This window comes from Serinus canaria, chromosome 7 (genome assembly GCF_022539315.1).
Source record: "Serinus canaria isolate serCan28SL12 chromosome 7, serCan2020, whole genome shotgun sequence".
NCBI lineage: Eukaryota > Metazoa > Chordata > Aves > Passeriformes > Fringillidae > Serinus > Serinus canaria.
The window spans coordinates 25,039,152-25,066,248 of record NC_066321.1 but is presented as its reverse complement, the minus strand read 5'-3'; the positions used below and the strand labels follow the sequence as shown (position 1 = coordinate 25,066,248).

Here is a 27,097-nt window from a genome sequence, read left to right as displayed (position 1 = left end):
TTCCCCTAGTACAGATGCAAGGTGTGTTATGGTATGTTTAAACTCTACTTTATCTCAGGATATTGCTTTTGGTATTTTGAGAGAATGTTTTTAAAGTACATTTCTGCCATGTTGCAATGTCATGAAGGGTCCATTTGTTGCTGTATCTGAAGGCCACCTCTTTGCAGCCCTGCTCATGCTGGCAAAACCCAGGCCTGTTTATAACTACATTGAAATCACCGTGCGTGACAACCTCCCTGTGAGGATGTGATGGCAGGACTGGGGCCTGGAGACCTTCTGCTCAAATAGAGAAATCCTTGTTCAAAAAAACTTTCAAGATACAGAGCCCATCTTGAACCTTAGGTCAGGAATAGTCATGTTTAAGAAATTACTTTTTTGAAATCTGTAGGAATGTACTCCTGGCAGTAGTTAGAAATTTTCCTACATAAGTTCTTTTTTCTTTAGAAATCATCTGAAGTTTCTAAAATTTGTAGAATCTTAAATGTTTGTTGGTTTTTAGGGTTTGGGCTATCTTTGTCAGGTTTTCTCTAAGATACTATGAGGTACAGATGAGTGAATCAGCTGAAATTAAAATTCCTGTTTAAGTTCATGTGCTGTAGGAAAACAAAAAGAACCTGTTCAGTTTGTGAGCAAAGACTTCTTATTTTCTTCCTCATAGTTATGATTTCTACTCTTGATTGTAACCAGTTACAAGTCTATAAGTTCTCTAGCTGTAGCTATTATTAGGAATAATGCTTAAGTTTAATTCTGTATTTATTGTGTTATATTCTAAAACATAATCTGTTTTACCAGTGTTGCCTAAAACATTCTGCTGCTTTTCTGTTAATATATTGGACATCCTTATGCAATGTAAACTGCCTTTTGCCAGAACTGAAGTAAAAAGCTTTCTAAAAAGGCAGAATGAGGGCAATATTGCTTCATTCTTCCTAGGTAGGTCTTAACATATGAAAAAAAGTAGTCCAAAGTATGATTCCAGGTGGTAACTAAAAATATCTTGTAAGATCCTAACATGTTGAATGCCTTGATCTGTCAGGGTTCTTGCATGTGTGTTGCAGTACCTGCACTTCAGAGGCCTTCCTGAGTAAGGACTGTACTCCAGTTAATGAAAGCATTCTGTGCAGAACTCTTGTAGCTGACGTTGGTTGCTTCCCAGTGTCCTCTGTCTCAATTTGAGTGCTTTTACTGACAAAAAGACTCTTGTTTCCACAATTACAGCATTCTTGGTTTGCTAGCTGAGTGTAGTAGAGAATGGAGCTGTTAAAAGACTAGAACTAAGCCAAACTTATGGTTAGATCACAGCATAGGGACAGAAGTTGGAACTTTGTGGTGTTGATGTTGATCACAAGTAGATGTGGTACAGCTTCTCTTGATAGAACAAAACATTTCAAAGAGAGTTATCACTTGCTATGAAATAGAGAAAATGAATGTTTTAGATTCATACTTAGAAGTGTACTTTTTACTAACACTGATTGAAAAGTTTTGCTGTAAAATAGCTTTAAGTGCCTGTCTTTTTGTCATGAGCTTTATGGCTTATGTTCATCTTGGAGTGGATGAAATTCCATGCTTCCAAACGTCTTGCACGCTGTGTGTTTGCTCAGTTTCAGGAAATGGGCCTGACAGTGACAAGTATTTGTTCTTTCTTGGTCAAGAGGAAATGACAAAACTACTATTTATGTTATTTGTGCTTGTGGAGAAGCTGAGATTCTTTTAGATCCATGTTCTACTTCCGGCCCCAAGCTGGTGGTTTTGGGAACCTAAGGAGATGATTGTACCTTGTCTGTGAGATGTCATGATCACACCAAGCAATTTAACATGAAATTTAGGCTAGTATTAGCCAATGCAAACAGCACAGTAAAGACCTCTGTAGTTGTGGATTTTGTTTGGATGCAGTGTGTGAAGCTCTGAGCTCAGTCCTCTTAATTATACATCTTTTAACCACCAGCATATAATTGCCTCGCAATTTACAATGCATTTGGGGATTCCATTGCCTAAAAGGGTCTTAGTACATTGAATGTCAAGTTCTGAGCATATGTTTAAGAATGTTTCAACCCACATGATTTAAAATACTCTAATATTTTCAGCACAGCCTTTGCACAAAATTACCAATCTGAGTTTTGAGGCTCTAGTGCTTTGGGCTTTCTATTAGTGAGTAAGCCATTGCCTTCCCTGTGGACTACTGACAGTGTCAGGTACCAGATTTCTGCATGACATAATGCTGCTACTTGGGTATGGTTATAGTAAAGGTCATCCTCCAAAGTTTGCTGCTACACTGTTTTCCAGCCCCTCTGAAGGAGTGTTTAACTCTTCTGGAAGAGGACATGTGGAGTGCAGAGCTACAACTGTGTTGTCTTTGGAGCTGATGTGCACTGCAAGGGAGCTGATTATACCTGTACTGAAAAGCCAGTACTAAAAGCAGGTTGGAAACTGTGATAGTAGGTGTTGGTAGTTGGACAGGTGTGTTCCTGTGTGTATTGAAATCTTTATTTCTCTTTTTGCAGTCACAGTGCAAACCACCTTCAGTTGTCTTAAGGACTACCAGTGGCTGCACTCAGCAGGACAAATAGCTCTGCTCTTAAGTGCTGATGTCTCAGAGTGTGACTTTGCTCTCTGTCCTGCATGTCCTTGCTATAAAGCCTTGCTGGGGTGCTAAGTTTGTTACTCTTCTTCACACATCCAGATAGGACTTTAGCCAGAGGGTGGAGATTTTCTTCCAGTCAGCTGCTCAAGAATAAAAAATGGGACAAGGAGAGAAGTGAATGTGTTATGAAGTTACAAATATTAGTGATAACCTCATAAGAATGTGAAAAATACTCTGCTGGGTTAGATTAGCTTGGATCCAACCTAATGTTCTGTCTAGGGCAGTAGAAATAAGTGATGCTACTTAGGAAGGGCATTAAAGCCCAGGCACTTTTTTTGTGCTTTCTTCTCTTACTCCTCCACCACCCATATTTGTTAAATCGGTCATGCTAGCAAGTGCATCACTTATGTCCCTGTTGTCCATGAACTTCTCTATTGCCTTTTTGAACCTGATGGTACTGTCTTGCTTCCATAGTCTCATGTCACTGCAGGCTCCAGCAGTTCACTGCCTGTGAGTAGTAAAAATGAAGAAATACTTCGATATGTTTTGAGTCAAACTCTTACTAACTTCATCAGTACCCCTAGCTGCAATATTTTGTGATCTGGTGTGGCTGCTCTGTACTTACCCTATTCCCTACCATGATTTTTTATTTCACAAGGGCACGCATTTTTGGATTCCATGCTGTTCTTTGCCCTGTTGTTTCTTACTAGCTCCAAATCTTTTATTTAGAGTCAGTTGTTTAGGGAAAATCTAGGTTCCTCAAGAAGCAGCATCTGGTTTCTCATTCATGGGTTGTGGCTAAAGTTAGTTTCAGCACATGCAGGCACACATTTTTTTTCTGTTGAACCTTCCTACATCTTCAATGTAGAGTATAAATGCAAAACTGAAAACAGCTTCCAGAAAGTTTTGTATTCTGATATTTTTATAGTGAAGTACAGCTGCTTAAGCATTTGCTTTTTCCAGGGGAAGTCCATGTTTCCGTCATCTCTTACTGAATCCTGTGGGACAAAAATAATTTCTCCCCCACCCACTATTTAGCTAAGTGTAGTTTCAGTTCTCCTCAGTTAAGTGACATGTGCCTATTCCATGCTTGTGCTACTTTTTACGTAGCAGCAAAAAGCTCTGACAAGAACTCCTGTAAATTGTTAAAAATAAAACACTGCATCAGATGAAATCAGAATGAAGAGATTTAAGTGTCTTAGTTTTTATATATATATATATTTATACACACACACACTCTCTCATATGGTATGCCATGGAATTAAAAAAAAAAAAAAGCTCTTTTTAGATGATGTCCAACGTCAGTCTTTGTTCCTGGCAATGTATCCACATAGTGACATGTCTTTTGGGGAGTCTGTTTAAGAATCTACCAATAAAGATATAATTGCAAGTTTGAGAGAATTGCTGTGTTGTTTTTTTTGAATATAACATTGATGGCTACCACGTTTGTTGGCTTTCTTGGTCCTTGCACTGTAGTTGCAGTAATTGATTACTGTCAGGATTTTTAACATGGCTATATTTGCATGAGCTTCTTTTAGTGTATATATAGACCCAAAACTTCAAGTTCATGCTTGTAGGTTTCCCTGGGGATTATTGTCAGTATTTTTGTGTGAGTGTTTCAAATGGCATTGTCCTTGTGCCCTGTATCTCTCAGACAAGTAAGAAGTGAAATACTATGCCTGCCTTGACACAGTCAAGTTAAATGCAAAAATAAGACTTAATTATGAGTTAAATCCAAAAATAAGACTGTGGCCACAAGAATAAATCTAGGATTAGTGGCTGGGAACTGTGGAGCAGTTTCCTTACAGAAGCTTAACGGAGGCACACAAGGTATGCATTTCTCACTGTTTACTTTGGAACCATCCTAAGGAACTCTTTCTCTGGTCTATTGCCTGCTAACCTTCAGGAAAGAAATACAGCTGGGTTGTACAAAAGAGGAGAAAGTTAGTGGTCCATCAGAAACTCTGCAAAGCATGATAGTAGTAGTTTAAAAGAAGATGATAAATAAACCAGAAGAAAATAGAGAGCAACATGTGGGTCACCCCAGCTGCAAGACACACTTGGTCTTTCCAGTTCTATGTCCAGTCCAGTATGCCACCTAATCCAAGCTTAGATAAACTGAGAGAAGCAGACTCTCCAGCAAAAGGCTTTCTGTCAGTGTGGTGTGTGTGAGATGCAAGTGGTGGAGACTTTGATTACCTTTGCTGCCATAGTAATGCAGGAGTCCATCTCTCAAGCATATGGGATACAAACTCTGACCAGGACTGCTGTATGGGTTGTCATGTTCCCATGGGATTTATGGGTTTCCTTCATGTTGAAGTTGGGAAAGGTGATTGAAATTGGACTCGGTGACTGTGTGCGTGTTGTGTCTCTCTGGTGTAAGCAAAGGAAGGGAAATGTGTATCAAGAAGAAATACAAAGTTACCATTGTTGTCAAATGGTCGTTCAGGTTGCTTGCAATAGTTACATTCTGTAGCACCTGTCTCCATTCACATGCTCGGTATACTGTATGTGTGCATGTGCGGCTGTTCCAAGAATTTTAAGTGTGTTTTTGAATCTTTTAGTACTCTTCTGTCTTTCTGCATCTACAGCTAGATATATGCTAATGAAGGCCAGATTTATGTTGTTTACTCTGTGGGATAGGGTGTTTTGTTTTGCCTTAGTGACTTAAAATTTGTTTTGTAGATCCCCATGTCATAGTGCTTTGTCATTTTCTCGTGGTACTTTTTTTACAGCAGATAGTGGAGGCTTGTACCTTTACAAGAGGAAAGTACATTTTCCTGCAAAGTCTGTCTAGGTTTCCTCCTTGCAATTCTGCTCTTGCCATTTTGGGCCTCGGGAACAAGTAATTTCATTGAGGTGGTAATCTGTACATTTGTCACATGCCTCTAATTTATTACATATGTCCTGAATATCACCTCTATGAATATTGCTTTCCTTGGTGTATAACACATATGAAACTGAACTGAATACTGAATGAATACACAGTGCTCAAAAGAGTTCATTCCAGTGCTTCAGGATGACCTTTCTGAATAAAAGCTACCATTTGGAGGTTAAGCTTAGTGTATCACAGTAGATGCAGAATGTATGTACTGTTAATTTTTTTGAAACTACTTTGGGATGGTTTGGGGGTTTTGTTGAAAAGATTATTGCCAAAGGCCTCCATAATGTTGGGAATTGAAAAAGTACCTTATGGCTGCATGGATTTGCACTGTAGGAACCTGCTTTAGGAACTGCAGAAAGCACTGTAGGACCCCAGCCTCTTGCTGAATTGACATTTCAACCCTTCTGGCATTCATCCCACTGCCTGGGATTAGTGCCTGCATTTCCCAAAAATAAGTACAGTGAGGTAGGATAAACTTTGAAGAAGCATGGTGACCTCAGGAAGGACTGCATATGGATGTTTGCAGAAATTGTAAGCAGCTACAAAATCTGAAAGACTGGTCATGAGGTGTGGTAAAGAAATCTTTTCTTAAAAAAAGCTTTGTTGCAGTGACTGGCAAAGTAATTTTGCGGAGCAAAGACAGTCTGTGGTGGTTTTGTAAACAAAGATACCTTGAAGTAAACCCTCTGCAATCAAATGGGTTAATCATCTTTCAGCTTGATTTATGAAAGCAAGTGATCTAATCTGACACTTAACCTTTTTCAACTTGTAGCTTCTAATCACTTTCCAGTGGATGAGTGAAGTTCTGTTAAAGTGATTTAAGTGTGGTGGCAGTAGAATTTTCTTTCCCCCAGTAATTTCTTTAATGTTTTTCAAAGATCTGTGACTACTGATTGAAAACCGCTGTGCTATTGTTTTATTGGATGCTAGCTGAACCACAGGCTTGGTGACTAGGTGTGCCTGTTTACTTACTGTAGTAATATCTATTTTATTCTGACTGACAGTGACCCTTTTGATATTTTCCTTAGACAATCTGCTTCATCTTGGTTCATCATCATTCCAAGATAGCGGTGTCCTTGGGGCTCTCTCTTAACACTGACACGGTACAGAAGATTTAAAATCAGGTATTGTTTTGGATCCTTCTTTCTGGCCAGAACGAAACACACAACCTAGAACTGATTGCAGTTTTTCTTCCCTTATGTGATTTGTCTCAATATTTTGCTTCTTTCAGCTGATGTTCACAAGGAATAGAGTCACGTGATGTATGAAGGCAAACACATACACTTCTCTGAGGTTGACAATAAGCCCTTGTGCTCATATAGCCCCAAACTGTGCAAGCAGAGGCGACTTAACGGCTACGCCTTCTGTATCAGACACGTTCTGGAGGACAAGACTGCCCCCTTCAAGCAATGTGAATATGTGGCCAAGTACAACAGCCAACGCTGCACCAACCCCATCCCCAAGTCTGAGGACCGTAGGTGAGTTGTGGTTTCCTCTCTGCAAAGTGGGAAGCGGCTGGGATGTTTTATTTAAGCTGCTGCCTGGTTTCAGGATGAGGGAGGAACTGCTCTGAGTGAATTGTATTCCAGGATGTTCCTTTGAGTATTTTGTTTTAAGAGCAGTAAACTTTCTTTTATTTTCTGTGGGAGTCAAGTACTCAGCGAGAGGGCAGTGACTTAATCCCAGGGAAGTTTATGGCAGAGTTCACTGCTTTTCACAAATTCACTATAAACTGTGGATCAAACCTGCTACACAATATCAGCTGTTCTAACTCATTTGCTTTGTCACTCACAGTACGTGCTCTTAGAAAGGCCTGCTTGTTTAGCCAGCAGTGCCAAAAGCACACTTCTGTCTGCTTTTTCAGTACAAGTAGTTGAAAATGCTTATATTCTGGACACGGGGGGCAATGACACATAGGGACAAATCCAGAATTACAATTCAGTGTTGGTGATTTGGTACTGATCTGTAGTGTTGTTTCACTGGAATAAAATAAATGTTACTTGATAACAGATGAGCCAGCTGGGAAAGTGCCACATACTCCTTTTCTTTTTTGCTTCCCTTATTTCTCTCCCCCTCCCTGCCCAAATGAAGATGCCCAGAGTGCCCAGGTATTAAATTTCTTGCAAAATATAGTCCTTGAACTTGTTGAGAGCTGGGAATTAAAAGCAGATTTCCTGAATTGCAGCCCATACTGTAACCACAAGGGCATTCCTCCTTGCTCTTTAAGACTTCCTGAACATCAGTCTCGTTGGTGCTGCTCAGGCTGAAATAGCAGAATTTGTCTAATCTTGTCTGCCATCAATATATGACTTTATTTTTCAGAGCTGTGTTTAATTAATGTGCGTGTTAACTATCTGAGGCTTGTTCCTGTAGAAATGCTTTTTTAAACCTAAAATATGAATAAAATATGCCAAAAAAATCAAGCCACTATTCACTGACCTTTCACATTATTAGCTGCCATTCACTAACCTTTTGCATTATTAGTGGTGTTCCCACTGTGCCCTACATATAACTTCCTTCTCAGCTCACAGCTCCCTCTCTTGTCTGAAACAACAGTTGGACTGTGCTCTAAATTAACTTGCACTTCACCTGCCATTTCAGCTGAGGAGACTGATGAAGTGAGGAAAAAACATGAATGTTTGTCAAAAGCTGTAGGGCAAATGCTCAAATGGCACAAGATGAATAACTTGAAGCTGTAATTTGACAGTCAGTGAGTGTTTCTTTGCTACTGTACAATTGAGGCTCTTTGAAAATAAGCTCACAGAAATGATCATAGAAATTGTTAGCACAAATGGTATGCTGTAATTTCAGATGCAAGAGCTGACTGAGAGAGTTCCTGTTTACCAGGGGTCATACTGAAAAACAATAGAAGGAATAGTACTTAATGACACTTTTCTATGTCTCATATGTTCCCATGGAATTTGTGATTTTTCTTTACACCTTGAATTGAGTTCACACTTTGTTCTTTTAGATTTTTCTCAAGTTAAAGTGAAGTGTGGTCATGACATCTGGTGTATGTTATATTAGAATAATTCAGTTACATGTCGAGTGTCGCATTACAGTGCTTGAAGAGGACAGCAGGTGTCTGAAAGAGAAAATAAACTTTTAATTTCAAATGAGAGGATGTGAGAGTTGAAAGAATATTTTAAAAGACTGTTTCTCGGGGCAGAGTTTAATTTTAACAATGGCATTTAATGAATGCTAGTGATAAGACTGTGGCTGTTCTAAACTTTTTTTTTTTGGCAAGCAAACCTGTATCTGTTAGAAGACTTTTTTCACACTCTGTTCAATAAAAAGATGTTTGTAGTGTCTGAGTTCTTCACTCATAGCTTTTAATTTTCTGTGTACAGAATTACTGTCAGATGGTCATTTTGTCACAGTGTTAGACACAGAACTGTACAGGATCAGAAGCAGGCTGTATGATGCTCTGACAGCTATCTTCTTTTATACTTTAAGAGATTGTTCAAAAAAAGTATTTCAAGAAGATGCATGCATTATATGCCAAAAACTTCATAGTCTGTCTACAGATAAAGAAGAATTATCACTTGACCCCAGACAAATGAGATGCTACCAGCCACAAAGATGGTTAATATGATGCCATATTATTAAATTTCTTATTAACCAATAACATTCTACAAATTAAATCTATTAATAGTATGTCACTTCATTACCTTATTTGAAGTCTGATTTTTCTATTCACTACCTTTTTTTAGAGAATATATATATATGCAGGATGATACACACATGGGTTTTATTTCTCTGTTTTCTCTGAATACATCTCCTACTTCTTTCTTAACCAGATACACACAAAGATAATGAAATGCAACTTGATTTCTAAATATAGGTTTACTACAATCTGGTTGAGTTAAATGCTATTTTGTCTCTAATTCTCCTCACTTAAGAGAATCTTTAAATTCTTTGTTAATATACAAGCTGCTCCCCAGTTTGTTTGTGTCTTCTTTTAAGTAAGAGATGAAAATTGATGCCAAGCTGGGGTGTACTAAGAAGCAGAGTGCATTTGTAGGTAGAAAACCTCACTGTCTGAATTCTTGCCTTCCCAGTGGATGTAGGAAACAGTCCAGCTGAAGTCTTCAGAGCCCTTCACATTTTGTGTACTTCATGTTATGATAATTTTAATGGATATCAACCCACCATATTTGTGGACTTAATTTGACATTACCTGCACAGAATAAGTGCCTTTGGTGCTGATTGAGGAAGGGGAAAACCACCTGTATTAGATACTTATTGTGATACTGTCAGCTGAGCATAACTCACAGACAAGTTATGGAAGTGACAAACCGAACCTCTAAGACAGACAGGCTTGTTGGAATTGGCTCTTGTAGGGCCAGCTCGACCCTGATGGGTTTTGTGCTCAGTGCTGTGTGAAAAGCACGGTGCTACTTGCAGGTTAGATTCCTGTCTTCCCATAAATCTGACTTCCATGGGCTGGAACTACTAATGCAGACTCTGTAGCACTGTGGGAAGTCAGAGCCACTTTGGGCCAGGGCCAGCTAAAAAGCCACCTTGGAATGTGCAGGATGGGGAAATGTAGGTGCATGCCCCCCTGGCTGTGAGCAGGGCTAGCAAGAGCATGACATGGTCCAGGCTGAAGTGGTGCTATTGAGAGCTATGCCTAGCCAAAACTGCTTCTGTGCAGTCTTTTTACCCAGAGAAGACTCAACTGTTCTTCCTGGTTTCTTCTTGCTCCTGTTAGACCAAGGTGTAACAGCCTTGGTTATAGTGGGAGACAGGGAGTTGACAGAGCCTAAAGCACAGGGCCAAGTCAGTGTGTACTGGAATCTGAATGTTGTGCCTGGCATCCCTGGGTTTGTGTCCAGTGGAGCCAGTTGGCTCTCAGTGATGCAGTATGGTCAGCTGTAAGAGCCAAAGCTTTATTCTCTGCCATGTAAAAATGATTCTGTTAGAGTTAAATGAACAAGACAAACCCTTACTAGCCTAAAACTCAGAGAATTTTAGCAGGCTTATTACCTTTCCACAGACTTATTCATCTTTTCTATTTCTTTTCTTACTGTTTTTGCAATGAAAAAAGACTATGCAGTTCTACCTCCTCACATCAGCACGAGCACAAGATGACAGTAATTTGAGTTCTGGACAATATAAGGGAAGAATTTGTGTTGAGCAGAATACTCATTTTATTGGCATAAGAGGGACAAAAATTCCCTTGTGTTTGTTTAGTCTGTTTATTTCTTCTGCCATACTAAAAGTGTTGTGGTAACTGTTCAAACAAGATATTTAAAAAGGGCTTAATTTTAAATATGGAAACAGTGCTTGTTGACTTTAAGGGCTTTATTGAGCCCTCATTATATAATTTTATTTTTAGAAGTGCATCTCTCAGTATGAATTTACAGTATTCCAGTGTGTTCTAATAAGGACTGCACAAGTTGTTGGCTTTTAGCTTGCCTCATCTGGGTTTATTTTTTACTTACAGCATAATGTAATGAAGAAATTGTTTAGGCAATAATAAGTAGCAGTGCTTTTCGGCCTTTTCTGATTTGTGAAACCTTAGGAGTGGGGGTCTTGCAAGAAGCTACATATATGGAGACCACTAAAGAGCATATATAAATTTGCTTTCTCTTTTTTCCCTTTTAAGGATCCTTTAGAGCTGTTCACACATTGTTTCTTTAGAAATGGGTCGACAAGTTGAAAGTGACTAAACTGAAGTGCTGAACCTTTTTGGGGGGTGTTTTTGGGTTTTTCTGCCATTTTTTGCTCCGTGAAGACCTGAAATAATATAATGTTAGCCTGATTTTTCTACAAAACTTACTGTTCTCAGATTCATACTGATCGGATTTTAAATAATACCTTCATGGTATTCTGTTCATTATCTTGTCCATCATTACCTTGATGCAGACATCACTCTTTCCTTGTATCTTTGGTCATCTATAAGCTGTAAGTTATAGATGGGATTCAGCAAGGGCAAATTTTGATTCTTGGTGGGTTCTAAAGAGGCAGGAGTGCCTGCTTGTGGTGTACAGGGAAAGGATCACATCATGGTTCCTAAGTTTCTGTCACATACTGATTCCAATCAAACAAAAGCTAATTGCTTACTTTTTAGTATGTCATCTGTGGCACAAATTATAATTATTTTTACTTTCATGACAGGGTATCAAAGAGCTTCTCACTTTCTTTTTTTTAATAGCATGACTTTGAAAGTTTTTCATATTAGAAGAACTTAAAATCTGTGCTTTTGGATTGTATATATACATATTATTGGCATTGTGTTAATGCTTTCTAGCAGCAGAGAGTTTGTTTTAAGATAGATTTTTATTGAAGAATATTCAGCTAATCCTCTGGCTTTAAAATTCATCATGTTAAACTACTAAAACAGAATTTAAGTATTTATGCTGCTTGTTCAGTGAGTGGAAATAGTGATCTTTCTTTCATAGCAGATAGATATGTGCTGAGATTGTCCTTATAAGAAACTGCTCCCTACTACAGTGTAATTCATAGTAGTAGTAGTAGTATAATAATAATAATAATAATAATAATAATAATAATAATAATAATAATAATAATAATAATAATAATGTGTGTATTTATGAAAATGTTAACTACTTCCACTGAAAGAATGAGCAAATGAAAGGAAGTAGCCTTCAATGTACTTTTTCTTAGGAGCTTTTGAGCTGATCAGTTAATGGCTTGTGTTCTTGCTACTTTCTGTATAAGACCGTCCATTTGTTTTGTTCCCTTTGGATTTTGACTGTTTACCCTATTAGAGAGTTAAGATTTTGAATGACTGTGTGTGATTTTCCTATGAATAACAAATGAATCCTAAGATATAAGATTAGAAGTAGTTGCTTGTGTAAGTTGGTTTGGGAGCACCACAGTTATCTGTTGTATTAGGAGTTGTGTACAATTCTTATGAAACCTTTTCTGCTTCCATTTATATTTGCTTGAAATGTGTCTGTGAGTTTCTCCTAAGGGATGTGTTGTCTTCAGATTTTACTTAAGGAAGTTTAGCTAATAACTGACTGCTCTTACTTTTCAAAGGTACTGCAACAGCCACCTGCAGGTACTTGGCTTTATACCGAAAAAGGAGAGGAAGAAAAAGAATGATCCCATAGAGGAGGTAAAGGTCAGGCATCAGATGGATGCTATGGCCTTCGGTCTGACAGTGCCCACCCTGGCCTTGAAGATGCCCAATGGACTGGATGGGATGTCCCTCTCCCCTCCAGGGGCAAGGCTTCCTCTCCACTACCTGGAGGCAGAATTAGAAGACCCCTTTGCTTTCAATGAGGAGGATGATGACCTAAAGAAAGGGGCAACGGTGAAGAAAAAGTTGCAGAGCAAGTTGGCTCACAACCGGCAGCGCCAGAGAGAGACAGAGATTTTAAAAGTTCGCCAAGAGCACTTTAGCCCCATTCCTGCACCTTTGCAGCAGCAGCCTCTGCAGCAGCAGCAGCAGCAGCACTCCCATCTGCCACCTTCATCAGCTTCATTAAAGCCGACAGGGCTACCGCAGGGCACCGTCTGCAAGTCACCTCAACCTCTGAACACCAGCCTACCAATGCAGGGAGTGGCACCCACCACACACACTATAGCACAAGCGCGGCAGGTGTCCAACAAGAGACCTCTGCCTGTCCTGTCACCCGCCAGGGCTCCTGGCACGGACCCACCAAGGACTGACCGGGTCCTCATGAAAGCCACAGCCTTCTCTCCGCACTCGTCCTGCATGAGCCGGCTCCAGAGACTGGTGAAACTGTGCACTCGAAAACAGCAGCTGGACACTGACCTGTTTCCTCACTTAGGTGAGTAGGTCACAGATGCACTGCAGCCATGTTTTTTAGCCTGAAACCAAAAGACTAGATGGGAATGTCTTCCCAGCCCTGTCTTGAATTCCTGTGAAGTCCTTGCAAAATAACCCTGAGCTAGGTAATCTCTTGGCATTTTCTTTATCAAAGACCTTCTCGCTTTCTTTTTTGTCTGTGAAGGGAATGCCTGGACCCATCCCAAATGTTTTGTGGCAATTTGGCTGTTTATTCTTCTTAATGTTGTGTTAACCATTTGAGAAACCAAACTGAAGTGTAGAAAACATTGTTTGGGTTATAAAGACCTCATGAAGAAGGTTTGCAACTTGAGTAGTAAACGCGACACTAGCAGTACCTACATGAGTGGACAAAGTTAGATTGAAACATTAGGTGTGTGATAAGTGCACATGACATAATGAATATAAGTAAAAGTTTGGCAATTTGGCCCATCGATCTCTGCATATTCAAAATTCCAGTTGACTTAATTGGAAAATAGGAACACATGAGAATTTTGCTTGACTGGGCCCTATTTATGTATGGAATATGGATGAACAGAAGGAAAAGACCACTTCAGCATTGTTACAGAAGATAGTTAGAAGGGTGAACTCTTGTCTGCATACCATGCAGAAATAGTCTTACATATCATTATATATCATATTAATAGCTGCTTATGAAAATATGAGCAAATATAGCCAAGTTGGTGCTATGGTAGTAGTGCTCTGTAAGCTTTGAAAAGGCAACTGACCTTATGGCTGATTTGTCTTGTGAATATAGATCTAGGCACATTATCTGTCCTTTTTATCTTCTTCACCCTCCCAAGTTACTTTTCTGCTTAGTTTTAGGTTGTACATTTCTAACAAGTAAAATACTGACAGGGAAAAGGGAATGTGAGTCTGTGTGATATAAGTAGGAACACCATTTATGATGTTTAAAATAAAAAAAAAGACTTCAGATAAACCTGGACATTCCTTATATAATGTCTTCTTTAATTGCAAACATCTGTAATTTTTGCAATTTCAATTAACTTTTTCATAATTTGCTGTGAAGATCTGCCCTTTGGCACTCGTGGGATAGTTTGACTATTTGTTCAGGAGATAATTAGCATCCAGTAGCCTGTCTCCAAAGGAAACTGTTCTTCAGAAAACAGCTTTGATGTTCCTGTATGTAGTGCAGGTCTTCAGAGGAATGGCAACTCTAGAGGCATTTCTGAGTGTCACAGACCTCAAGAGCTTGGAAAGTGACCTGTGTTTTGAAAGACTGTAGAAAGATCTCTTTCTGTGCTTAACATTCTACATTCTCAACTGGTGTAGAGATTATGTGCTCCTTAAAAAGAGGCATAGTAAAACTAAAAAACACTTAGACCTATACAGGTACAGTTAGGCCTATACATGTACAGCTGGGCAGGTGCATAACTATGTGGATGCATTTAGAACAGTTAATATTTGGCAAAGTAAAAGAATTTACATATTAATGACATGAAAGTGGAAAATTTATTTGTTATTTATTCATTATAAGCCTTAATATTAAAGACTAGGTATGCCAGATCTGAGAAGTTCAGGATTTCTTTTCTATATTTGAGCAGCTCTAGACATGACTGCACAGAATCTTTCAAAAGATTAGGCCAGTTTTGTGTGTACCAACATCAGAGCCATGTAATTGGATGTTAATGGAACTGCATTCTTCAGTGTCAGTACAGTTGAATCTGGATTAGATTTTATTGCTTCCTTTTTACAGTGCTCAGGAGAAGCAAAAACAACTCAGTTTCTGATTTTGTTTTTAAACTTAGGGTTTAAACAATTTGTTATATGGTTGTCAATTGTGGACATCTTTATGGAATGATTAAGTTGTTTTTTCATTCCTTTATGGAAGAGACAACAGGAAAAAGAAAGATATAAGTTGAAAGTATAATTCTGGCATTTTATCAAATGTCTTAAGGTATCTTAATTTAGTTCAAATATATGTCTTAAAAATAGAAAATATTTTTTAAGATGCTGAAGTTCCTGAAAATTTGGGTTTACTAATATCTGTGGTTTATGTTAAAGTGCTAGTTCTATAAGATGAAGAGTTACCTGATGATTGTATTCCAAGCTTGTGTGTGTGTGTCTCTAACCCTGAAAGTGCTTGACCAAGTACTGATGAAGCATTTCCCAGATTCAAGGCATCTGACTTCAAAATCATCTCAGATATAGTTGTTTAGTCTAGTTTTAGCAAAAATGAAATGCTCCTTAACGCTATCAGTTTTCAAGGAGCAAGAAAAGGAAAAAGCAAAGAATGCTAGTTTATAAATGCAGGAATGGGATTTTATCCCACCTGCTGCAAGAAAGTGGCAAGAATTTCACTGGATGTGGGAGAGATAAAAGGAAAGAAAACCAAAAGGTGAAGTTTCAGATGAAATGTTGCACCTGAGAACTTACTGGCCACTTTCTGGCCAAACTGAGGCTGCTGGAGCACACTGTAAGTTGATCATACTGCATCACCATTAAGTGAAAACATGCTGATTGGTGAAATTGCTGGAATGTTTGTATCTCTCCCTTTAGCTCTTTCTTCCCACTAATATGTGCATTTGGCAGGCAATTACAGAGACTGAGCAGAGGAACATCCTGGGTAGCTGTTATCTATCTCTGTCCCTGCTGCTGTGTCCTACAGTTTTCATATTCTTCTATGTTTTGGCACAGAGAAGGGGTCAGAATATAAACAGAAATAAAATTGGCCTATTTAGACCAAGTAGTCAGTTCCTCATGTCAGGGACTTCTCTCTTACCTTGTACTTGGTTATGAAAACTAGTATTTCTCTGTGGGTAAGATAGTTAGTGATTTTTCTTGCACTGTTTGTGGATAAAGAAGCCAATAAGGATTTTAAAAGGAAAACTTAGTTGTGATAAAAATCAGTGCATGCTACTTGCACACTGTAATGGAGCTGTTACTGTAGCTTTTCCTGTATAATTGAGAATGCTGCATAATTTAATCAAATGTAATTATGCTTGCAACGATACTATACATTCATCTTTTGTGCCAAAGGTTGCTCAGAGGCTTATATGAGGTGGATGCTCTTTTCATCCAGTTTCCATGTTTTCAATTCCCTTAGGGCTGGATTGGTCTGAAGACAGTGGAGAAGAGCTGGAGGATTCAGAGCAAACCTCCCCTTACCAGGTTGCGTGGTCTATCCGAGAGAGCCTCGGCTATGAGAGACCTGAGTGAGTATGCTTCTTTAGCATTCATGCTGGCCTTGGTGGAATAAATCATGTAAATGTGAGCTTCACTTCAAGTGGAGTCAGTGGAACCTAAGCACTTGTTCAAGTGTTTTGCTGAAACAAAGGATTGTTTGAACTCATTTGTTTGTAAGAGCTATGGAACAGCTTGTCGCCTTCTGTCCCAGTTTCCAGCTAACTTAGAGACCTTTGTGCAGTCTGCTATCAGAAGGATGCATCAGGAAAGGATTTAAGCTTGTTTGCCTGAATTGAATTGAGTTTAGTAGGATTTATTCCTGAACTTGTGCGCTTTGATGATTGGAGGTGCTGAAATAGAATCAAATGGGGTTGCTGTTGGTTTCTTGTCTTTCCTGCTGGTTGCTAATAACTTCCTCAGTAAACTTGCTGCATTTTACTCATTAATTCTTGTAATAATTATGCAGGCTATTGTTTTAACGTGGATTTTAAAAGGCCATGGTATTTCTTTTCATAATTAAGTTTTGAATAAACCTCTGTCAGTACTTGTGAGCATTGGAAGGAAGCATGGGACTTGTGAGCATGGGATCAAAAGGCTAAACAGAGCAGGAATTAACTGCTGGTGCAGAAAGGCTTATGATGTTCTCTAAATACTGCTAAGTCACAAATCTTAACTTACAGCAGGATATGATAGTATAGGTCTACTAATGTAAATTTGAAGGTGCACAGTTAAAACAAAGCATCCCAGGTGTAATATTGTGATACTTTTGTATGTTATTAGCAAAGAAATTGGGGTCTCACTAGAATTTGATTATAGTTTCTGCAACATGACTCTCATTCAGTGTGCAACTGGACTTTTTGATTCTACAACTTTTCCCTATTTTTTTAGTTTTTAGCTATCACACTTAGAATAATGGTGTTAATGAAACCTTATTTTGTTGTTTCATTCTGAAAATTCTGAAACTTACTAGAATTTCCTGCCATCTCTGAAGATTATCCTCAAGGTGAACCACAGAGCTGTATCTCTCTCATCAGGACACACACCAGAATGCTAAATATTAAGAGCCTTCAGTGAGTCAAAACTATTAAGCAGAGTGTAGACTTCACTTTTTTAAAATCAAGGAGTCTTTTTTTATTATGAATGACTGCCATTTTTTAGGGCATCAGCAGTTTTAGAGTGAGCTTTCACAAACATTACTTCTAACTTGAAAGGCAACTTTTAAATAAAATGTTCTGGGAAATCATGGACAGACTTTCAGACTTCTAAATCATACATAATTTTTCACAGCAGATATATCTATTAAATAACTTCCCTTATACTCTTCTCTCTTTGACATTTGATTTGATTCTTCCATAGATCCCGATTTTTTGGTGAACTTGTAAAGGTCATCTCTGTGTGTTTTGTCTTCTATTTGTCTTAACTTCCTTTGGATTCTTCCTACTCTTTTCACATACTGAGAGAAAATAATACCTTGTCTTGACATTTTCCTTTCCACTCTAGCATTCTGTGCACCTCAGTTAAATGCTGTCTTAACTATCCATGATGGATACATTTTTGAATGCAGCTGGCTGCTTTTGTACTTCCATCAGCCTGCTCAGTGTTAGCTCTTCAGCAACCTTACTAATTTTGATCATGGATAAGCAGTCACTTGATGTCAACCTTCTAAAACTTGAGTTCCTATTCTGCAAACTTCTGTAGAGCTTTTTATTACTGGAATGTTTGACTTTGACACTTCTGCAGTGTGGTCTGCCTGCTGCTGAAGATGAATTAGTTCAGGCTGTTTCTGGGAGATTTGATTTGTCAAAATGACTCTGTCTTGCTAATCTGGTGGTACAGACTGGTGCCTCCTAAAGTCAGCCAGTGACTTCTTACAGCTCTGAATTCTGGGCACTCATTTTACCAGGAAACCAATGGAGATTATTTCCCAAAACTTTTTGGTTTTGAAATCACATACCTAAACTTGGGGGATTTACTTGCTGGTTTTCATAGTAAAATTAAAGCTCTTTTTTCTGTTTATTTGTGTCTGAGCTTGTGGTCCCCACCAGCTGACTGCATTCTGTCATTTTCCTTTTGACTGCATGGAAGACAGTGAGAGGAATGCTTCTCAGAACAGACTATTGAAAGAAAGTGAGCGGTTAATTTCTGCTTTACTGGACAGCTGGTTCTCAGCATTTCTGCTTGTGCAATTGTGGGAGAAACCTCTGTTGAATTTCTTGTGTGATACTCTAGCTGCTCTTAAACTCCCAAAAATTCACCAGATTTGTTTAAAATTAATGGCTTACCAGTGTCCTGGTTTTGGCTGGGATAGTGTTCATTTTCTTCTTAGCAGCTGGCACAGTGCTGTGTTTTGGGTTCTGTGGGAGAACAGCGTTGATAACGCTCCGATGGTTTGGCTGTTGCTGAGTGGTGCTAGCCCTAAGTCAAGGACACTTCAGTTCTCTGTGCTATGCCAGAGAGGGGGTGCACCAGAAGCCATGAGGGAGCACAGCTGGGACAGCTGAAGGGATTCTCCACAGCCTAGAACATCATGGCGAGGACATAAACTGGGGGGAGCTGATCAAAGCTTGAGGTAGGCTTGAATATCAGTCAGTGGCAGTGGGTGGTGAGCAACTGTACAGGGCATCACTTGTTTTTCTTGGGGTTAATTTTTCTTTTTTATTATCTATTACAATAAATAGTAGTAGTATATTTTACTTTGTTTTCATTAGTAAACCATTCTTAGCTCAAGCCACAGGGTGTTTTTTTTCTGATTCCCCTCCCCACCCCACTGGTGGGAGCAGGGAGAGGGAGCACGCAGGGAGAGGGAGCATGCAGAACTGTGGTACTTAGTTCCTGGATGAGGTTAAACCATGACAACAATAGCACACTTTTTGGTTCACTTGCCTTCTGGCCTTTTAATCTCTAAAATTCATATTGTTGCAATCATCTGTGGAAACGCAGGCCAAATGTTTGCTTTTATTATTCTGTGCTTTAATTTTGAAAAATTGTGTTCTGTGGTCCCAGGAGTTCAGGACACAGTGCTTCGAGGCAGGCACAAATGTTTGAGTTCCAATAGCTCAGGAGCTGGCAGTGGGCACAGTGCAGGCTGGGTGCTGGCAGAGAAGGTTGCTGGGGTGGGAGGAATCCCTTGTGGGAGCAGCAATTTGGAGAGAAAGCAGGGGCTGTTCCCTGCTGCAGATTACTGAAGCTTCCCCCTAGATTATTTGATTACTGAGTCTGGTATCTTAGAAAGTGCTGGAAAACAAATGACTTTATAACAAATGACTTTATTTTTTCTCTTCCTACTCTGAAATATAGATAAAGCAAACATTTCAAGTAGCAAGTTTGAAAAAGGAGTGTGAGTCCCTCCTCATACCAACTCCCTCAAAGGATTAAATATCAACACTGTGTTGTCAAAAGTTGGATTTAATAACTCCCAATAAATAGAATAACTAAAAGAAAGAAGGGAAGATTCTTCAAAGTGCTCTGTAAGGAGGGATTTGAAGTGTAGCTGCTGGGTTGTCTCAGAATAGAGAGCATGTTCTCCTCATTCCCTGGTGGTGCCTGGCTGCTCACCCTTTTGCTCTTCCTTTCTGCTGCTTTGTGCTGTCTTTGTTTTCTTCAGGAACACTCAGTAATAATCCCCCTGATGTTTCCACGTGACAGTCTGAAAGGGAAGGGTTGGGAGAAAGCATTTTGGATTATCAAATGGCTTGTGTGCACTTTCAGAATTCTTTGTAAAAATGAAATGCCACACGTTAAGTTGAACTTCAGAAGTTCTATATGCAGCTTAGGAGAATAAACTAAATAGAGTTTGGCAAACTTGTTTATGAAAGAACAACAATAAAAGTAACTTTCATTTTCATGCCTACTGAAGAAAAAAGGTTTTATTTTGATATTTTTAGGTTTCTTTGAACATATAAATGTTTTGGCTAATCTTACTGGCCTGGGAACAAAGTTCTGAACAGGCTTTAGAAACTGGCTTTTAGTAATTTTGGCTCAAAATAAGCCCTTCCCACTGCAGGCATGATTTCTTTCTATACCTTTGATATATGTCTTCACTATTTTTAAGAACGATCTCATAAACTGAAGATCAAAAATATTTTAGCATACCATGTCATTTTTTCTGGCTCTTTCAATGTGAGAGAAGTAAAAAGTCTCTCTATTGGTAGGTTTAATATCTTAGATTTTTCATTACTGCTCTGGTCCAAGACTTTTAAACAAAGTTACTGATTTAATTTTAAATATGGTTAAAAATTAACTTTAAGAATACCAGGAGTATTCCTTAGGGGAAAGAAGTTTCTTTTGTGTGGAAAGAGTGTTGTTTTAATGTACATTTTTCTATATTTAAGATATTAAACCTACCAATAAATATATATGCTATGTTTTCCTCTTTTAGTAATACATTGGAAAAATAAAATCTATATTAAATAGCCCACAATAAATTTTTTGTAAACAGGTCATTTTCCCCAGTAAGCATTCTTTCCTAAGAGATCTTAAAAGTGTATTTTTTTTTAATTTTCAATGTACAAATATTCTAAACATTGCCTATGTTAAATATTTTTAACATAGGTTGTATTTGCTGCTAAGCACATAATTGCAGAGGTTAATTACTTGTAATTTGTGCTTCTAGAAAATAAGCTGTAATCTGTTTTAATAAACAAAATACATAGTGTGGTGGACTTTACATGAAACCACAAAAACATGCATTTGTGTTCAAGGCAGTGTTTGCTGCTGCAGAGTTTTCATGGAAAGCCTGAGTGGAGATGGCTGCAGTCTCTTCCATTTGGCCTGTGTGTAAACAGAGTCAGAGTTTGCAGAAAAGAAAGTAGGTCTTCACCATAGTGCCTTTCAGGGACAGATCTGCTGTCTGCATTTCTGGATCTTTATTTAGTGAATATCATGGCTGGTATTTCACATCTCTTGTGTCTCAGTGGTGGCCTCCTTTGCTGTGTGCAGGTTTGGGTCAGCTCATTCAGTCCCACGGGCTCTGTACATTGCCAGCTTTTGATTTGCTTCATTTGTTTGGATTTCTCTTCTCTCCCCTGCCCTTTGTTTTTTGTGTTACAGATGGGAAAGTTGGCAAAAAGTTTTTCTGTTCTATAGGAAAAAAATTAGAGGAAAACCAGAGTCTGCTTACATTCAGCACATGTATTTTGTTGCTCCATTAAAAAAAAAACCTCATTTTGCAAACTAATGCTTGTTGTGGAGAACTTCTGGGTAGCTTCATGGACCTTGTTTTAACAAGTTCCAGTGCTGATTTTCTGTTTCATGACTTTTACTTCATTTAACTGAATGTGTTGCCATGGTTTGATGGTCTTGTTGATATGTGCTTGGACATTCAGAGAGCCAAGATAAATAGAGAAGGGCTTTCTTAAGCCAACAGAGAGTTGGATTAGTCCTTCTTCTGGTCATTGCTTAGCCCTGGTTTGATCTTTCCCTCAATATCTTTGAGTTAAATGTGAATTTCTTCTCTATTATTGTACTGTAACTCGACTGCAACTCTGCAGCAAGGGGAAATCAGTATCAGCTGTTAGCTGTGTTAGTGTGTATTTTGGTTTAAAAAGGACTATACTGCCTGGCAGAGTAAAAGGAATTGGAAGAAGTCAGCAGTTTAGGTGCTTGCTCCAGCATGATCATTCCTCAATAAATTTCCACTACACAATTCCCCACCCTTGTCTTCTCCATTAATTGCACTTTGATTTAAGATGGGTCTCATTTGCTGAGACATCTACAGTAAATAAAGGTTAACAGTATAGATTTCTTTTTGAACAGCAGGCTCTAGACATTTAAATGTGTCAGACTTGATGATAAGTTGATGTAATCTCTAATAATGACATACTAAGAAGGGCAAATACCTTGAGAATTTAAAAGGGGAGCTGCTCCTGCTATTTCTCAAGTAACACTGCCTGATTTCAGCATTTGGATGTTGTGTGGCTCGAAGGTGGATGCCAATTTAACAATTCTATTAGAGTGACAAATTAGCTTAGTGGGGGGGGGAAAAAAAAGTATCTTAAAGCATATTTGTTTTTCTTTTCCCTTCTTCAGGTCCGATGATGACAATGCAGATGACAGGAGTTCCAGGGTGACCAGACTTTGCACTTACTTTCAGCAGAAATACAAGCACCTCTGCCGCCTGGAGCGGGCAGAATCGCGCCAGAAGAAATGCCGGCACACGCTGCGGAAAGCCCTGCTGCAGGCGGCCAGCAGAGAGCCCGAGCGAGCCGGGCAGCTCCTGCAGGAACTGCGCAGGGCTGCGTGTGCCTGCACCAGGTTAGACCTGCCCTGCCACTGCAGAGCCTGGGGCTGGGCGGGGGGACACGGCCTGAGCGCCCCGCAGCTCAAGGGATGAGCTCTGACATCGGTCGGCACGCACAAGGCAGGAAAAACGTGACACATACGTGCCTGTCAGTGGAGTAAAAGCAAGGTGGCACACAGTTTTCCATAAGGACAGGCCTTCTCCAGCTTTATGTTGTAGATGTGGATGGTTTGCTCGGCAGTTTCTGGGCCCAAATATCTGGTCCTTTACTGTGCCAGTAGAAGGTGTGCAGTCTGGTCCGTAGTTCACTGCTCCAGTTCAGATTTTGTTCTTCAGACAGCATTTTGAACATCTGTACCTTCTCTTAATTATCTTCCCAGCAAACCAAATCTAAGCTCATGCTTTTTTGTTAGATTTAACTCAATCTAACATTAAATAAAACTTGGCAACAAAATACATAACTTCTAACAACTTTGAAGGTTATCTTCTGTGGGAATTCTTTCTAGATAATGTCAACATCCCTCTAGCTCTCAGCATATGGAGAGTTGGTTGATTCATATTCATGCAGGAGCAGACTAAGTCTGAACCCTGGTGTTACATTTGGGGTACCAGAAGCATCCTTTTGCTGTTGGGGTTTTGCTTTACAGAATGTGTGACTGTGGGGTGTAGTACATAGTATGAGATGCAGATTGAAGCTAGGTATTGAGAGTATATTGTGTTTAATGGGATGCTGTTGGTCCTGGACAGTGGGATGCGGTTCATGACATTGTTGGGGAGGTGGACTGATTCTGAAGAACTGCTCTGAGGTGTAATGTAGAAGTCCACTACTAGTTTACAAAGTTGTATATAAATTTTTCCAAACTTAAACACTACAGCAAAAGTTCACCTGAACTGACAAGCTCTTGCTGGGTTTTTTTTCCCCTATTATTTTTGCCTTTGATTAAGCAAAAAAGTTTACATTGTTTTGGGTAGACCAGCAAAGCCAGGTATGCCTGTCATCACTGCTCTGGTCCATTTAAGTAACCACAGAGTCTTTTCAGATACAAAATTTTTCACAGGAGTAATACAGCTAACTAAAACTTTGCTCAGTCAAAGTGCAGTTAATGACAGAAATGGCTGAAGGAAAACAGTCAGGCTACAGACAACTTTTTGTCAACCTAGAAAACAACGTGTCCAGAGGTGCAAGTCAGCCCTGGAGCCGCCAGCTTTATCTCCATGAAGGTGACACATGCCTGGAGAGCAGGCTAACCCCGAGCGAGCTGTGTGACGCTTCAGTGCCCGTGCACACCGCTGCCTGGCGCCTGCTTGCAGCTCAGGCTCAGAGCACAGAGGCTGTGCTGGGGGAGCGCCCAGCTCCGGGCACCTGCTGCTGGATTGGGCTGTAGCACGTTGATGGAGGAGAGCTTTTATCCATGTTGAGCACGCTCAGGCTCTGCCACTCCAGAGCTCAAAGTTGGTCTGAGCACGTGCTTGCATGTAAGCTCTGGGGATGCTCGGCATGTTTTGATTTATGAACAGGCTTGGAAGTGCACTTGACTCCCATCTAGGCATACCCAGTACATTGGATTCTAAAGACTGACCTCATTTTGAGGGTCACCCGTGTTGACACTCACCTTTTGCTGCCCTTTGTGTTGCAAGGTGTTGTAATATTTACATGGTAGAAGCACATAGCACCTCTCATTACAATTAAGACCCTGTGAAATAAGAAATAATCCTGTTATTACAGTCACACCTTCACCTGTCATTGACATCTACTCTGTGTCCCTGTGTAGAGCTTGGTAGTAGTGTGCACCCATCTGGATCATGACACACACACGTGTGTTACAATTTTTCATCCTACTGTGCTACATTCAGTATAATAATTGTGTTAAGTAACCACAAGACTGGGGCTTTGTCTGTAAACTCTTTTCTGCTTTCTTTTCAGCACAAGCCAAGCAAGGCAGAGAGATGCAGAACCAACAACCTGCAGTGGGACTTCGAAGGGAGAGCAGTGCACTAACAAGGCCCTTCCATTCACCAGGCACTGTTTTCAGCGTATCCTCTTAACTCTGTTTGGGAGTGGCATTCAGGCATGGAAGCTGTTCTGTTTTAGGAGGTTTTTTGTTTGTTTGTTGAATTTTGGCATGGTAACTAAGTTTTCACAAAGAAATGCCTATTTGTTAGTATGTCATCATACTAACAAAGGCAACTCCTTTGTTTTTAATTTGGCTGTGTGATTTAGGTGTGTAGACACAGAGGATAAGTAGTCTGCTACTGGTATTTGTAATAGGAACATCATTTTACTTTGTGAGCTGTATTTAGTGTGGGCAAGAAACCTTTACAAAGTGATCATCCTTCACAATGACTTGGTACAAACCATGTGACTTTCAGCCTCCTGGCTTTCATAAAGCTCCTGGTAGGTTCCAATAGACCAGCTTTCTGTGCCACTTTCGTGGGTAAAGGTTTTTATAGATAGTATAAAAAGAGGGCTTACACTGACTAGAAAGTTGAAATCATACTTTGCATTGTTTAAAGAAGCAGAATAGAAGGAGTTGCAGAACCTCTTAGTCCAGGTGAGGAAGGGTTGCCTGTGCTTGGAATTTCAAACAAAGCCTGGAAAGAATGTTGAAAGTCAATGGCTGAAGATCTCAGAAAGAAGAAAGCACAATAGATGTGAGTTTTGGTTCTGAAGACTACAAAAAGGCAGACTTATGACCTATAATACTTAAAAATTGTGCAGACTTTGTTGGGGTTTTTTTGTTTGTTTTCAGCTGAAGAATTGGTGCTTTTGTTGGGATGACTCCTATTGTTGGAACTTTTGGTTTTGGTATTAAAAGTGACTAGTGCTGATGTACTCAGCTACTGTCAGACTGCAGCACCTTTCCAATCTTTTTGTTTTGCAGATGCCTTGTTTTTATTGTTTGATTTTTTTTTTTGAGGCCACTTAAAAGCAGTTTGCAGAGCAGTTCAAAACCTCTGTGAGAGAGCACCATGACATACAGCTTCATTTGGGGTTTGCCTCATGGTTCTGATGGGATTTTTTTGTTTGGGTAGTTTTTAATTTTAAGTGGTCTTGCTTGTTGCTGTGTGTAGAGCAGGATAGTCTAGACTTGTGATTTTGCATGTATGCCCATTTTTTCTCTCTGCATTTTCTTCTCTAAAATGAGCAGCTTCTTGGTTCTGATCCATCCATCCGAGTCTGCTATCTGGATTGTTCTGCAGGTTTTTCATTTCTTTGTCCTTTTTTTGTTTTGTTTTAACATTTTATAAACATACATAGTGATGTTGAGGTCTGAGAACTGTTCGAGATGGAAGGAGTGCTTCTTGTGCTGTTTGAAAAAAGACACAATGAAATATCTGTTTGATTTGCTGTAAGTCTGGAAACATTTTTACTCCTGCTAAGGATTTTTCTGAAGGAAATCTCAGCAAGCTTACATGTGGATTTACTTGACCTTTCTGTCTGCTTGCACATCTCTTTTTTTTCAGAGGAGCAGGAAGGATCTTGAAACTTCTGTGTCTGTGCTCTAAAGATAAATGCCAAGAATGTACCTTAAAAGATTGAATTAAGAAATACTCTTTCTTTAATGTTTCAGTATGGATTGTCATTAGTCTGTAAGGAAATAGTCCTGTTGACTACCCTGTTCCAACTGCTACTATTGATCTATTGATTAAGGCTCCAGGAAAGGGCTTCTTTTTGCTAAGAACTCATTAGTGAAATGGCTGCTTTTATAAAACTATCTCAGTATATAATAAAATCATTAGAGATTCTGCATGAAGGCAGCTTTTTCACTTTAAAAGTTGGGTTTGAGCCTTACCTAGCTTTGAACTTGAATAGTAAATTTAAGGCACTCATTAAAAATAGTATCTATGGCCAGATAGAGTTGAAGTCTCTGATCTTGATCAGATTGATAAATCAAAGGGCGTTCCTCCACCACTGTCCTGTGTTATTCCTGATGCAGAAATGCACAGATATCTTATTGAACCGTTCTCAGCAGCTCTTCTCGAGTTGCACAGCCAAGTTTGCAGATGGTCAGCAGTGCTCTGTGCCAGTTTTTGACATTACACATCAGACACCTCTGTGCGAAGAACATGCCAAAAAAATGGTAAGTACAAAGCCATCATTGTATTTATTTGTGTATTGGCATGATCAGGAGTTTTAACTCCAGTCTTCATATGAAGTCTTCCTTGACAACTAGCAAGTTTATGAACTTAAGAGCTTGTTTGCTATTATTTTTCTTAAAAGGGTAAAACTTGACAAACATTCCCAATTAGTATAAAGTATGTAGTGAAAATCTTTTATGTAGTTTTGAGGATACAATAAAGTATACATAGGAATATTCTTCACTGGAGGAAATTTGATTGCTGTCTTAAAGTGAGAAATAGAAGATCATTGTGAGAGGTCATTTTATTGGGAGTGACCCTGGTCCTTGAATCTGAGAGTGAGTGTGGTATTTAGAACACTGCATCTTAAACAGTCTCAGTACA

General features: G+C 39.3%; 1 protein-coding gene across 4 annotated transcripts in view; it reads left to right on the top strand.

Annotated features, from left to right (window-relative positions):
- Positions 1-27,097, top strand: part of INO80D (INO80 complex subunit D) — a 45,714-nt gene that overhangs the window by 2,684 nt on the left and 15,933 nt on the right. For all 4 annotated transcript variants that reach the window (XM_018911607.3, XM_009088056.4, XM_050977084.1 and 1 more), the window contains exons 3-9: positions 6,491-6,586; positions 6,694-6,940; positions 12,474-13,231; positions 16,316-16,424; positions 22,423-22,647; positions 24,558-24,667; positions 26,582-26,715. In XM_018911607.3, coding sequence (XP_018767152.2) covers positions 6,723-6,940; positions 12,474-13,231; positions 16,316-16,424; positions 22,423-22,647; positions 24,558-24,667; positions 26,582-26,715 — 1,554 coding nt within the window. In that variant the 5' untranslated portion in view covers positions 6,491-6,586; positions 6,694-6,722. The remainder of the gene's footprint in view (positions 1-6,490; positions 6,587-6,693; positions 6,941-12,473; positions 13,232-16,315; positions 16,425-22,422; positions 22,648-24,557; positions 24,668-26,581; positions 26,716-27,097) is intronic.